A 12,299-nucleotide genomic window follows, 5' to 3' on the forward strand; every position below is an offset into this window, starting at 1 on the left:
TGGCTCGCACCCATCTCTGCTCTCCCTGGCCTTCAGGCTCATCCTCTGTAAAGCTCTTTGCACAGTTCTGATGAGTTTGTAAGGGACTCTGAAAAGGGTGTGGTGGCACCAGGTGTAGTCTGAGTGCTTCTGTAGACTATCATGAATGTTCAATAAAGGAGATGGTCTCATCGGCCACCAGGATGGACAGGTCAACCAGTCTTTCCCCTGGGGTAAGATAAAACACTTCGCTGTTTAAAAGGTGATGTTGCTTAAGTATGAAGTTACACTTGTTTTGGTTTAATACTATCTGTGTGGTCTTAGGGAATTTACTTACACACCTGTAAACAGATGCAAGAGTATCTTAGGACCAGAAAGATGGCAGGTAAAGGCACTTGCCACCAAGCCTGACTACCTGAGTTCAATCTTTGGCACCCACATAATGGAGAGAACTGACTCCCACAATTGTTCTCTGATCACACGACATGGTACATGGTACACACGCCCAGAAAGAAACAACGCCGTACAGAAACGTACACGAATAAAATGTTAAAGATAAATAATAAGAGTACCTACTTTACAAAGACATGTTTGTGCTCTCAGCACAAAAAGACTGTCACAAGTTTGAGGCCAGCCTGATCTGTAAATTACCAGTTCAGCCAAGGCTATGAAGCAAGATTCTGTCTCTAAAAAGAAAAAAGAAAAGGTATGTCCCTCAGCCTCAGCTTGATTATGAGTTTTAATTAAATTGACAAAATGTGCTTCTACAAAAGGATAATAATTAGGTTTTATAGTTCTTTTTTTTGGTTCGGGTGGATGTTGTTGAGGAATAAGTATATTTTTAGGCGTGTGTGTGTGTGTGTGTGTGTGTGTGTGTGTGTGTGTGTGTGTGTGTCAGAGACAGAGACAGAGATGGGGCTGGGGGTGTCTCATGTAGACAGGCTGGCCTGGAAACTACCTATATACTCAAAGCGGGCCTCAAGCTATGTAGCAGAGGATGGCCTTGAACCCTTGATCCACCTGCCTCCACTTAACAAGTGCTGGAATCACTGGCGTACACCATCACCCCCGGTGATGATCATGGTGATTCTTATTCTACTTTCCACACCGCTTACAAAAAGGCCAGGAGCTGTGGCCATCTCCCGTGCCAAGTCCTGGAAGACCCTTTCCTTAGCTCTGAAATGGGAAAGAGCAGAGACCCAGAAAGGTAACATTATCTGGGCCGCCCAGGAAGGAAGCCGGACGCCATCTTGGTAGAGGGCAACGACGGCAGCTTCCTGACGTCATCAGTGTGCGTGAGTGGATTTTCCAGGTTGGGGAGCGGCAGAGCAGCTGGGACTGACCGCGGAGGGCCGGGATGGGGGAGGCGGCCGTGGCGGCGGGACCGTGTCCACTCCGTGAGGACAGCTTCACGCGGTTCTCGTCGCAGAGCAATGTGTACGGACTGGCAGGAGGAGCCGACGGGCGAGGGGAGTTGCTGGCCGCCACTCTTAAAGGCAAGGTGCTCGGCTTCCGCTACCAAGACCTCCGACAGAAAATCCGGCCTGTGGCCAAAGAGCTGCAATTCAACTACATCCCCGGTGCGTGGCGCTGTGATGTCGGGGGCGGGACTGGAGTCTAAGACTGAGTTGGTCACTGTGAGGCGAGGTTGGGGTTAAAACTGGTTGGTAATCAAAAGCCCGACGGTGGTGGAGCACGCCTTTAATTCCAGCAATCGGGAGGCTGAGGCAGGCGGATCTCTTGAGTTCAAGGCCAGCCTGGTCTACAGAGCGAGTTCCAGGATAGCCAGGGCTACACAGAGAAATCCTGTCTTGAGACAAAAACAAACGAACAAAAATACCCTAGTAATCGTCATTAGGGTCCGATCCAGCAGTCGTCAGGGCCTGAAAGTAGTTAGGGTCCAGGATTCTGCAAACAGAGAGGTTAAAAGCCTGGTACTTGGTGGTCAGAGGTCGTGGTAATGGTGGTTAGGACTCCCGTAGACCCAAGGGTTTTACTACAGTGGTAGGAAGTCAGTGTGATTCAGGGGTGGAGACCTGCCTGATGGGTGGTGAACTTTGAACTCTACTCATAGTGGATGCTGAGATCGTCTCCATCGACACCTTCAACAAGTCACCCCCAAAGCGGGGCCTGGTTGTGGGCATCACATTTATAAAGGTACCTTAGCACCCTCCACCTGTCCATACCCACCAAGCCTATCCCAGCTGCCCTGAATCTACTCCAAATGCCTCTCGCCTCCTCTACCTTCCCTGAGGGCAGTTTCCACTCCCTAGGACTCAGGAGACAAGGGCAGTCCTTTCCTTAACATTTACTGTGACTATGAGCCTGGCTCAGAGTACAACCTGGATTCGATTGCAGGTGAGTGGAGCCTGGGGGGAGAGGGTGGACTGGCTGGCCGGCGCTGCTGAGCTCGGCTTGTGTCTTTCTGCAGAGAGCTGCCTGAATTTGGAACTCCAGTTCACACCTTTCCAGTTGTGCCATGCAGAGTAAGTGCCCAAGGGCTTTAATAGACCAAGGGCTGGAGACGGGTGTTGTTAGGAGCCCAAGAAGTGATGGGAAGTATAATTGGGAAGTGGGGTTTTCACGGGAGGGTAGCAGACTGGACCCCACACACCTGCCATCACTAATCTGGTTCTGAGGGTGCTTTTCAGAGTGAATGCAGCCAAGACGACTAGGGGGCCACCACATTGTCACCTCTCAGGGAGATCATTCCAGAGAGTTCATTGAGCACCTAGAACTCAACTCCAGAAGTTCTAGATCTCTACTTCCCAGACCTGGGGTCTTTCTTTACAGTCATGAGCCCTGAGGTCACCAGATTTAAACGATGCAGTTGAGGGCTGGGGATACAGCCCAGGCAGTAGGACACTTACTGCACAGCGCCCAGGAAGCTCTGGCTTCCATCCCCAGCACCACATAAACCAGTTGCAGTGGGTACATGCTTCTAATCCTAGCATTCAGGAGGTGGGGCAGGAGGATCAGGATTTTGTTCAAGGTCATCTTTGGCTGCATAATGAGTTTAAAGCTAGCCTGAGTTATGTAGACCCTGTCTCAAAAAAAAAAAAAAAAAAAAAAGACCTTACCAAACCCAACAGCTCTGGAGAGAGAGTCTATAGAAGGACTTGTAAGGAGGTACAGTACAGAGCATCTAAAATCTTTAGGTTCTAGAACCCCAAAGCATGTGGGTTCTACTCCAGGAATTCAGAAATCCACTGGTAACAGGGATTGGCAACATTTTTTTTTTTTGGCATTTTTTTTTCTGTCAAGTCCCAGTTAGTAAATGCTAAGTGTCGAGGGTCATTTAATTAGTGTCACCACTACACTGTTCAGCCACTGAAGCAAGTAAACGGCAGTTGACACTGTGGATGACTGGCTAGGGTTGTGCCAATAAAACTTTATTTATAAAAAGCATTTAGTGAGTTGGATTTGGTTTATAGGTTCCTAGTAGCCAACCTCTCTGGTCTAGCAGGTAAGAGTTATAAAAACGAAGCTGGGGGCGGGGTAGGTGCATGCATGTGCTTATGCAAGTATGTACTGATGTACATGCATGTGTGTGCATACCTTACTATGAATCAAAACCTCACTGTGTGGCCCAGGACAGCCTTGAACTTGAAATTCCCCCACCTTAGCCTTCCCAGTGCTGGGATTACAAGCAAGCATTACCCTGCCAGATTTGGAATCTAGAAGATTCCAGATGTCGGGATTTGCATGATTTGAGGTAATCAGGGTGGAGATTTCTAACAGTTCTGGTCTACCAGAGGAGACAAGAAATAGGGGCTTCAGAACCCTGGGAGTCCACAGGGAAGAGGTTCCAGTGCTGTGATGCTCTGTTGCTACTTGCTTGCTGGGTGTCTTGTTTTGTTTCCTTCTGACAGTCTATATAGCCCTGGCTGTCTTAGAACTCCCTCTGTAGACCAGGATGGCTTGAACTCACAGAGACCCACCTGCCTCTGCCTCCTGAGCCCTGAGATAGATTCTTTTATATTTACTTGTGTGCAAGAGGGTCCCACAGCACACTCAGTGGGTGGAGGTCAGAGAACAACCCTCAGGAGTCAGGGCTCACCTTCCTCTTGTGGTCCTGGGGATCGAATCCAAGTCATCCTGGATTGCCTTTACCCACTGAGCCATCTCATCAACCCTTGCTGTGAAGTTTCCCAGGCTCATTCTCAAGGACCCTTCCTTATTCCTAGAGTGAAGATCCTAGCCGTTGGGGGCTGTCAGTATAGGCTTCCCAGTACCTGCCCTTGGCTGCCCTGAGATTCTGACGTTGTGGAACTCAAGGGTTGGTGTGCAGGAGTCTGCAGAGCACCAAGCCATGCATCGGGCATCTGGGTCTTTGAATGTTAGGGTTCTTGCTGGCCAAGTGTTTTGTTTTTGTTTTGTTTTACAAACATACATTTCAGGCTGGGTGTGGGAGGGAGGTACGGGTAGGAGGATCAGGATCCTGTTCAAGGGCAGCTGTGGCTACCTAGTGAGTTCAACACCAGCCTGGGGTACATGAAACCCTATCTCAAAATAAATTGACAGTGGCATTTCTAAATCCCTGGAAGAAGTCAACCCCACTCAGGTCCTACCACATTCTAGGTTTCTCTGCTTTCAGAGTCCAGGTTGGGGACCAGATGGAGACCGTCTTTCTCCTGAGTGGGAATGATCCAGCCATTCATCTCTACAAGGAGGTGAGGTGGGCAGGCTGGGCATAGTCTGGCTGGGATCCCCACTGCGGTGATGGCCTGTGTGTAGGAGGCTCCTGACTGGGGTGGGTCTCGTTCCCCCAGGACGAGGAACTACATCAGTTTGAGGAGCAGCCCGTGGAAAACCTCTTCCCAGAGCTCACGAACCTGACCAGTAGGTAGGAGGGGACCCCACCCACCCACCATGCACCCAAAGAAGGGACCAGGGCCCTGACTGCAGAGAAGCCGGATAGTGCAGGCCGCCCTCTAGTACAATACATAGCAGGGGTGATGTTAGAGAAAGCAGGAAGCATGTTAGGGTGTTGCTTACTTAGTAGAACGTTTGTCTAGCACGCTCAAAGCTCTAGGTTCCATAATCCAGACCACCACAAAATCCAGGCACGATAGCACACACCTGTAACCCCAAGCACTCAGGCGCTGACAGGTAGAGACAGGAGGGTCAGGAATTCAAATTCATTTTTGACTGTATGAGTTTGAAGCTAGCTTGGGATTCGTGAGATCCAGTCTTTAAAAAAAAAAAAAAGCAACTAGGTAGCATGTTCTTGGGTTGCAACAGGATCTCAAGAATATTACTCATGGGTGGGTGTCCCCAGAGCAAGCAGAATGTGGCTCAGTGAGCATGTGTGGTAGTGACTGGCCCCCAAGAGAATCAGGCTGCAGAGTCCGGATGCTTCAGGATGGGGCTAGGTGCTCCTGGGAAGCAGAGGTGGGGGCCGGGGCTCTGGGATATCTACCTGTCTGTCCACCCATCCATCATCCTTCCTCCCGCCAGTGTCCTCTGGCTTGATGTCCACAACCTGCCTGGCTCATCCCGGCGCCTCTCAGCTCTAGGCTGCCAGAGTGGTTATGTGCGTGTGGCTCACGTAGACCAGAAGAGTCGAGGTAAGGGTCAGGCCTGGGGCGGGGACAAGCCCAGGGATGGGGACAGGTCCCTGAGTCCCTGCTCTCCACACAGAGATCTTGCAGACATGGACAGTCCTGCAGGACGGGCCCATCTCCCGAGTGATCGTGTTCAGCCTGTCAAGCCCCGATGGTGAGCTCTTTGCTCCAGGCTTGGAGTCTGAAGAGTGGACTCTGCAGGCTCGGCTTCCCCCACCCTAAGAATCCTCATGCTCCTCCTCCCAACCCCTCCAGCCCGTAGGCTGTGCCACAGATTGGGCTCTGATCATTTCTTTGAGCATCCATCCTCATTCTCCCCACTGTGGTCTAGCCTTGGACTTTTTCTCTACTTTGTGGTCTAACCTTCATTCCTCATATCATCCTACACTGGCTCCCCAGACCCCAGCCTTCTCGCTCCCTTTGGACTGACAACTGTTGTGTCAGCCACGGGCCCACCCCATTCCCAGGTGCCAGTTTCTTCCTGTTCCTTGACCTTGATCTGTTCTTTACTGACATTCACCTTGACCTGCCCTTTGCCTTCTAAACAGGGGCTCCTCCCTCCCCCCATCCTCACACTGTGGTCTAACCTTAGACTCCAACTCCGATCTAACCTTTGTCTCCCCTGTTGTGTTCTAACTTCAGACTTTTTTTTTCTTTTTAAATATTTGCCTAACACCTGTCTAATGTCTGACCACAGGCATTTCATAGTCCAGCCTCTAACCCTCCCTGTGAGGCACCATCTTGGGTCCTTGTCCTGAGGTCTAGCCTTCATTCCTCACTGCAGGAGGGAAGGGGATAAGGACGAGCCTGTCCCCACAGTCCCTCCGACTCTTTCCTCCTCCGCAGCAGCAGCCGAGGCCAGCCCACAGCAGGAAGGATACAGTCTGCTTGTTGCCAGCATGTTGGAGCCTGCTGTGGTGTACTGGTGAGGACATCTGGAGCTCCTGGGTGCAGTTGAACCTCGTGCCTCTGTGGTGCGGTCTTACATGGTCAGCCCTTCGGGGCGGGTAGGGTCAGGAGAGGTGCTGCGAGCAGGGAGGAGGAGGTGGGGGCGCTCACACCTGGAGCTTGTAGAGAGTTTGTTAAGGGTGGCTGTGTCTTCCCACCCTTAAAGGTACCAATACCCCTGGCATGGGTGGACCAGGGGCGCCAGCAGACACTCAGTTGGGAAGGCCTAGACATGCAGGGCTGGGCCGTTTTTGTGGTGCCAATATTTCCACCATCTTGGATTTTTAAGCGCGCCCCCCCCCCCCCAGATTGTAAGATTGTAATGCTAAAATAAGACAGTCCGCTTCGGTGTGTTGAGGGTGAGGGTGAGACACTGTCTCATGAAGTCAAGGCTACCCTCCAACTACGTAGCTCAGGGTGACTGAATTCTCCATCCTCCTGCCTCTGCCACCTGAGTACTGGGATTACAGGCCTGCAGCACCACACCCAGTTTATGTGGTGCTGGATTAAACCCAGGGCTTCATTCACGGGTTTACCAACTCCACTCCGTCCCCAGCCCGCCCACCCCCACCCCTCCCGCTCCACCTTCCCCCCTCACTCAAGTATGAGCATACGCGTGGGCACGCACCTCCCATCATCAGCTCTGGCACACTCCGGGTTGGGGTGAGAATGGCGAAGCAAGCGCAGAGTTCCCCGTGCCCCGTAAGGCACCAAGTGCTTTAGTGAGGGACCAGGGCACCGTGTCTCCAGGGGCCACCGTGGGGGTGTGCATCTGGGAGCACAGTGGGCACCCAGGACTGGGGTCTACAGGATGCACAGGAGGCCATCCACTGGAGTGGCGGGTTAGCCCTGTGTGGGGACTTCCAAGTTATACACATTGAAACGAAGGTGCACAGCTCTAGGGAAGCGGGTCTGGACCTCAGGTCAAGCCAGTCGGGCATCACCTACAGTCTGGAGCCAAGGGTGACAGGGCCCTGCCCTCTGACCTTGGCTTACCCCCCCCCCCCCCCCCCCCGTGTTCAGGGACCTTCTGAAGCGCGGCCTGGAAGACCAGCTTCTCCTGCCCAGCAGTGACCAGTTTGACAGTGTCCTCTGTGGCCTGGTCACTGATGTGGACCTGGATGGACAGCCAGAAGTCCTGGTGGCCACCTATGGACAGGTGGGTCTTGAGATGAGCCCGTCACTCATCTGTGTCCCCGTGGTGACCGTCCTCAGCCTGCGTGACCTCAACACCTCTGCCCACAGGAGCTGCTCTGCTATAAGTACCACGGGCTGCCGGAGGCCAGCAGAGGCTTCCGCCTGCTGTGGCGTAGGACCTTCGCCAGCCCCCTGCTGGCCATGGCCCACGTGGACCTGACTGGGGATGGGCTGCGAGAACTGGCTGTGGTATCTCTGAAAGGGGTGCACATCCTCCAGGTACCAGCCTTTACTTGTTTATTTGTAGGAGAAAAGCTCTACCACTGAGCCACATCCCCAGCCCCTCACTGGGGGAATTCTAGGCAGGGGCTCTACCACTGAGCCACACCCCAGCCCCTCACTGGGGGATCCTAGGCAGGGGCTCTACCACTGAGCCACACCCCCAGCCCCTCACTGGGGGGTTCTCAGCAGATATTCTTGTTGAGCTAACCCCCAGCTCTTGGTTTTTTGAGACAGGCTTTCACTCTAGCCCAGAAGGCCTTGAGTTTGCAATCCTCCTGCCTCAGCCTCTGTAGTTGGGACTACAGGCCGTGCCATCTGGCTGTGCTATGTGCTCTATTCTTTACTCTCACCTGAGGCCCGTGGTCTCCAGGCGTTTCTTCCAATCCTGTTGGTCAGTCATTCCCAAGGGCTAGCCTCCGATCTGGCCGTCACTGGGCTGGTCTTGATCTCCAGTTTACTGGGTGTCTCTGTTTGGATACAGCCTACCCTTCCCACCACAGCCTGCTTTCCCCCATCTTCCCTTGGTAATATAGTCTGGTCCCCAGCTCACTGGTCAGTTTCTGACTTCTCCATCACTCTTGAGTGCCTGAGTGTGTGTGTTTGTGTGTGTGTGTGTGTGTGTGTGTGTGTGTGTGTGTGTGTGTGTGTGTGTGAAGGCCAGGGAGGGTTTCAGGTGTGTGTGTATGTATGTGTGTGTGTATGCATGTGTGCATGTGAAGGCCAGGGAGTATTTCATGTGTGTGTGTGAAGGCCAGGGATTTCAGGTGTGTGTGTGTGTGTGTGTGTGTGTGTGTGTGTGTGTGTGTGTGAAGGCCATGGAGGATTTCAGGTGTGTGTGTGTGTGTGTGTGTGTGTGTGTGTGTGTGTGTGTGTGTGTCTCCAGGGAGGATTTCAGGGGTGTGTGTGTGTGTGTGTGTGTGTGTGTGTGTAGGCCAGGGAGGGTTTCAGGTGTGTGTGTGTGTGTGTGTGTGTGTGTGTGTGTGTGTGTGTGTGTGTCCAGGGAGGATTTCAGGGGTCCTGCTCTCCTCTATCTTACTCTCTTGAGGTGGAGTCTCTTACTGGACCTTGAGCTAGGCTGGCAGCTCACAAACACCAGGGGAGCTTCTCTGAGGTCTAACCTCAACTTCTGCTTCCCATTTCTACGTGGTCCTTGCCCTGTTGATCTCACCTTTGTCCTTTCCACTGTGGTCTAACCTCAGCTTCTCTACATAGTTGAACCTCAGATATCCCTTAATGTCATGTGTCATTTTGCTCCGTCTGCTGCTCCCGCTGATTGCTTTTGTATTCCTTCCTTCCCTCTCTCTCTCCACTTACTTGTTTATGTGTCTGGTACTTGGTATCAAGCCCACTGTGTCCTCCCAGCTTGTGGGTCTGGGAGGTTGAGTCATTCTGCGTAGCCAAGGCTGTCCCAGAATTCACGGTCCTTCTGCTTTGGCGACGCTCACACCCTGCCAAGCGCTTCTCCTGATTTCCCATCTCTGCTCTTTCCACTTAGGTCTAAGCTGTGCCTCCCCCACAGCAAACCGGCCCAAGCCCCTCCCCCTGAGCCTGGCCCCCACTTCCACCTGGGAGACCCGTTCTCACCCCACACCCGGTGCTCTGCTCTCTGCCCTCCAGCTGTGGCTGAGCCCCTGGCCCCCCAGTGTGGTCTAACGTGTGCCCCCCCTTTTCTGTCCCCACAGCACAGCCTGATCCAGGCCTCTGAGCTGGTCTTGACCAGGCTTCGTCGCCAAGTGGAGCAGAGGAAACATCAGCAGGGCCTCGGGGACAGAGTGGGTCCCAGGCCTGAGGAACCCCCAGCCTCCTGAGCAGCCCCCCCCCCATCCCCCTGCTTCTCAGGCAGGCCCGGGCATTTCATGTCTGTCGTTGATGTGGGGGAAGCATCTCAGAAAAGGAGTGCTCCCCTCAGACTCCCCAGAGGGGGATGCTGGGAGTCCCTGGCCCACCCTGGTGTGCTGTGTGACCCTAGCTGATCACCCCTCCCTGAGCCATTTGAAGAGGGATGGTCTCAGCAGCCCCCTGCAGTCCCATCAGGTGTTGGTCCCCTGAAGACTATTTATACATGCAGAGCAACCAAGCTGTCCTGGCTGTCTTCATTTCCTTTGCCTGGCAAGCATCTATTGAGCACTACTGTATGCCAAGTTCTCCTGAATTCACTCCCAAAGAACTGAAGAGGGAACTCCACAGCGAGAGTCCAGGAGTAGACCCAGAGGAAAGAGGAAGGCACGATGAAGGGGGTGGGGTCCGTTTGCATTTTTTAGAGCTCTGGGGCCTTTCTCTGCACCGTTGAGCGAAACTCAGGAAGTACAGTGTCAGACAAATGCCACCCAGGCCACCCGGAGCCAGACAGGGGCTTCTGGGTTCATTGTCTCCAGCGAGGATGAATAGGGAACCACAGATGCGGCATCAGCAGTGACGGGGAAGTGAGGACGCTGACCAGGAGGGAGACCCATGGAGACTGAGGGAATCTTTGGGGATTTGGGCTGCTTTTTAGCATCTCCGGTTAAGCAGTAAGGGGTCTGCAGACTCCCTCAGCCCAGAGGTTGTCCTGATTATGTTAATGGGCCAGTTGGGAGGAAGTCTCGACAGAAAAGTGATTGGACTGGGCAAGAACCAAGGCCAGCTCCTAGCAGACTGTCGTCGAGCATAGATTCTGGTTAAGAGGTGTCCAAGACAGACCAAAGCAGACTCCAAGAGATGCCATGCTGAAGTGGGTACTGGGTACAGCATAGCTAAACGGCCCAGGAGGCGCAGGACAAGGACAGCCACCACCCCATGGTCCCAACACAGTCTCCAGCCCAAGGCCCAGAGGAAGGTAGCTGACAGGAAGTGTTGCCTTCCCAACCCCAGACCAGGAATAGAATCATGATCCGTGGGGTTGTCGAGTTTCAGAGCGAATCCAGGCTGGGGGTGGGGCTTGGGTGGGACACCTGCTTCCGTGGGGGCGCATGTGTTTGTGGGGTAGGGTAGGTGCCAGTCAACTCCTGCCAGAGAAGCCCACCTGTGCATCTGACCCCCCTCCCTCACTACAAAGGTGCAGCCTCCGGGACTGGGAAGATCAGATACCAAGTCTCCAACTCCCCGGGCTCCAAGCTCTAGGAGAAGCCAGGCCCCGGCGTGGGAAGCTGCAGGGAGCTGGAGCTCCCCCCCCTCCTGGCAGCAGGCCCAAGAGAGTCCCGCCAGGGCTGGCAGTGGGCACCGGCTCCTGGCAGGGGCAGCCTTCTCTCCCTGCTACACGTTTTGTGCCCAGCATCCAGCACCTGTCACCTGTCCTTGGGAGGGAGGGGGCCCGGAGAGGGCTTGGGAGGGTAGTGATGGTGAGGGCGGGCGTGTGCAGGTTACGCACTCGGCGGGCGTGTGCATGTACGTGCAGCTCGTTGTGTTCAGCCACCTGTAGGCTTGGGAATTCGTCTTCAGGACCCCAGGACACTTGGCTCAGGACTTTGCAGTTTGAGGGGGAAGCTGAGACAGGGTCTCGTGTAGCTCAGGCTGGCCTCTAGCCAGGGGTGACATTCAACTCCTCACCCTCCCACCTCCGCCTCTCGGTGGCCAGGACTGCAGCGTGCACCACCATGCCTCGTTGTCACAGTACTGAGGGTGGAACCCAGGGCTTGGTGCACATTAGGCAAGCTTTCTACCGACGGGTCCACATCTTCACCGCCCACCCCCGCCCCCAAATTGTTTTGTTTTAGGTCTAGGTCTTGCTATGAGGATGGCTTGGAGCTCAACCATCCTCCTGCCTCACTCAGCCTTCCAAGTGCTGGGATCGGAAATGTGTGTCACCACACCAGGTGGACTTGATCCTTCCTACCATGTCCACAGCCCAGAAGCAGTGCGCAGTTAAGGATACAGAGCCCGAAGCCACACTCTTAATACCTGCTGCCTCAGTTTCCCCACCTTTGAAATGGTGAAGTGGAGCTGATAACATCTACGTCTGAGGGTTGTTAGAGTGCTTTGGCGGGGTAGGGGCCTTGGGAGTAGTTCTCATCGTACCTGGGCACTCTGGCGGCAGCTCCCTGCCTTCTGTGAGGTGCCCTGAGCAAGCTGAGCCTGTGAACTTGGAAGAGCTTCCGCCCAACATTCCTGCCCCCCTCCCCCAGGTCTGCCAGCCTGTGGCTATTTGTAGCGATGACTGCATCCCTGGGCCCTTGTATGGACGGGATGCTGCCCATGTGTAATCAGAAGGGGGGACAGGGATGACGCAGACAGGTGCACACACTTGAGCCCTCCGGCGCTGTCCTCGGCCTCTAGTGCTGAACCCCGAGACTGGGGCAACCTGCAGCCCCACTGTCAGGCCCCTCCCCCGCCCCCTAGCCCCCTTGGCCACGCCCCTTCCCGGGCTCCTCCCTCCCGCTCTCTTGCAAGGACTCCTCCCAGCTCCGTGGC

The 12,299-nt window shown here is 54.2% G+C and overlaps 1 protein-coding gene across 2 annotated transcripts; it reads left to right on the top strand.

The window, feature by feature from the left end:
- Window positions 1-1,260: 1,260 nt before the first annotated feature.
- Window positions 1,261-9,990, top strand: Kptn (kaptin, actin binding protein). 2 transcript variants are annotated; one of them, XM_042271472.2, is made up of 12 exons: window positions 1,261-1,559; window positions 2,054-2,136; window positions 2,253-2,337; window positions 2,411-2,465; window positions 4,577-4,652; window positions 4,752-4,825; window positions 5,440-5,549; window positions 5,623-5,700; window positions 6,393-6,471; window positions 7,518-7,653; window positions 7,740-7,910; window positions 9,596-9,990. In XM_042271472.2, the coding sequence occupies exons 1-12, from the start codon at window positions 1,337-1,339 to the stop codon at window positions 9,719-9,721; spliced, it is 1,296 nt and encodes a 431-aa protein (XP_042127406.1). In that variant the 5' UTR covers window positions 1,261-1,336; the 3' UTR covers window positions 9,722-9,990. The 2 variants fall into 2 exon arrangements, with proteins under 2 accessions (XP_042127406.1, XP_006991513.1); XM_006991451.3 differs by having other exon boundaries at window positions 6,396-6,471.
- Window positions 9,991-12,299: the final 2,309 nt, after the last annotated feature.

Source organism: Peromyscus maniculatus, chromosome 1, assembly GCF_049852395.1.
Source record: "Peromyscus maniculatus bairdii isolate BWxNUB_F1_BW_parent chromosome 1, HU_Pman_BW_mat_3.1, whole genome shotgun sequence".
Classification (NCBI taxonomy): domain Eukaryota; kingdom Metazoa; phylum Chordata; class Mammalia; order Rodentia; family Cricetidae; genus Peromyscus; species Peromyscus maniculatus.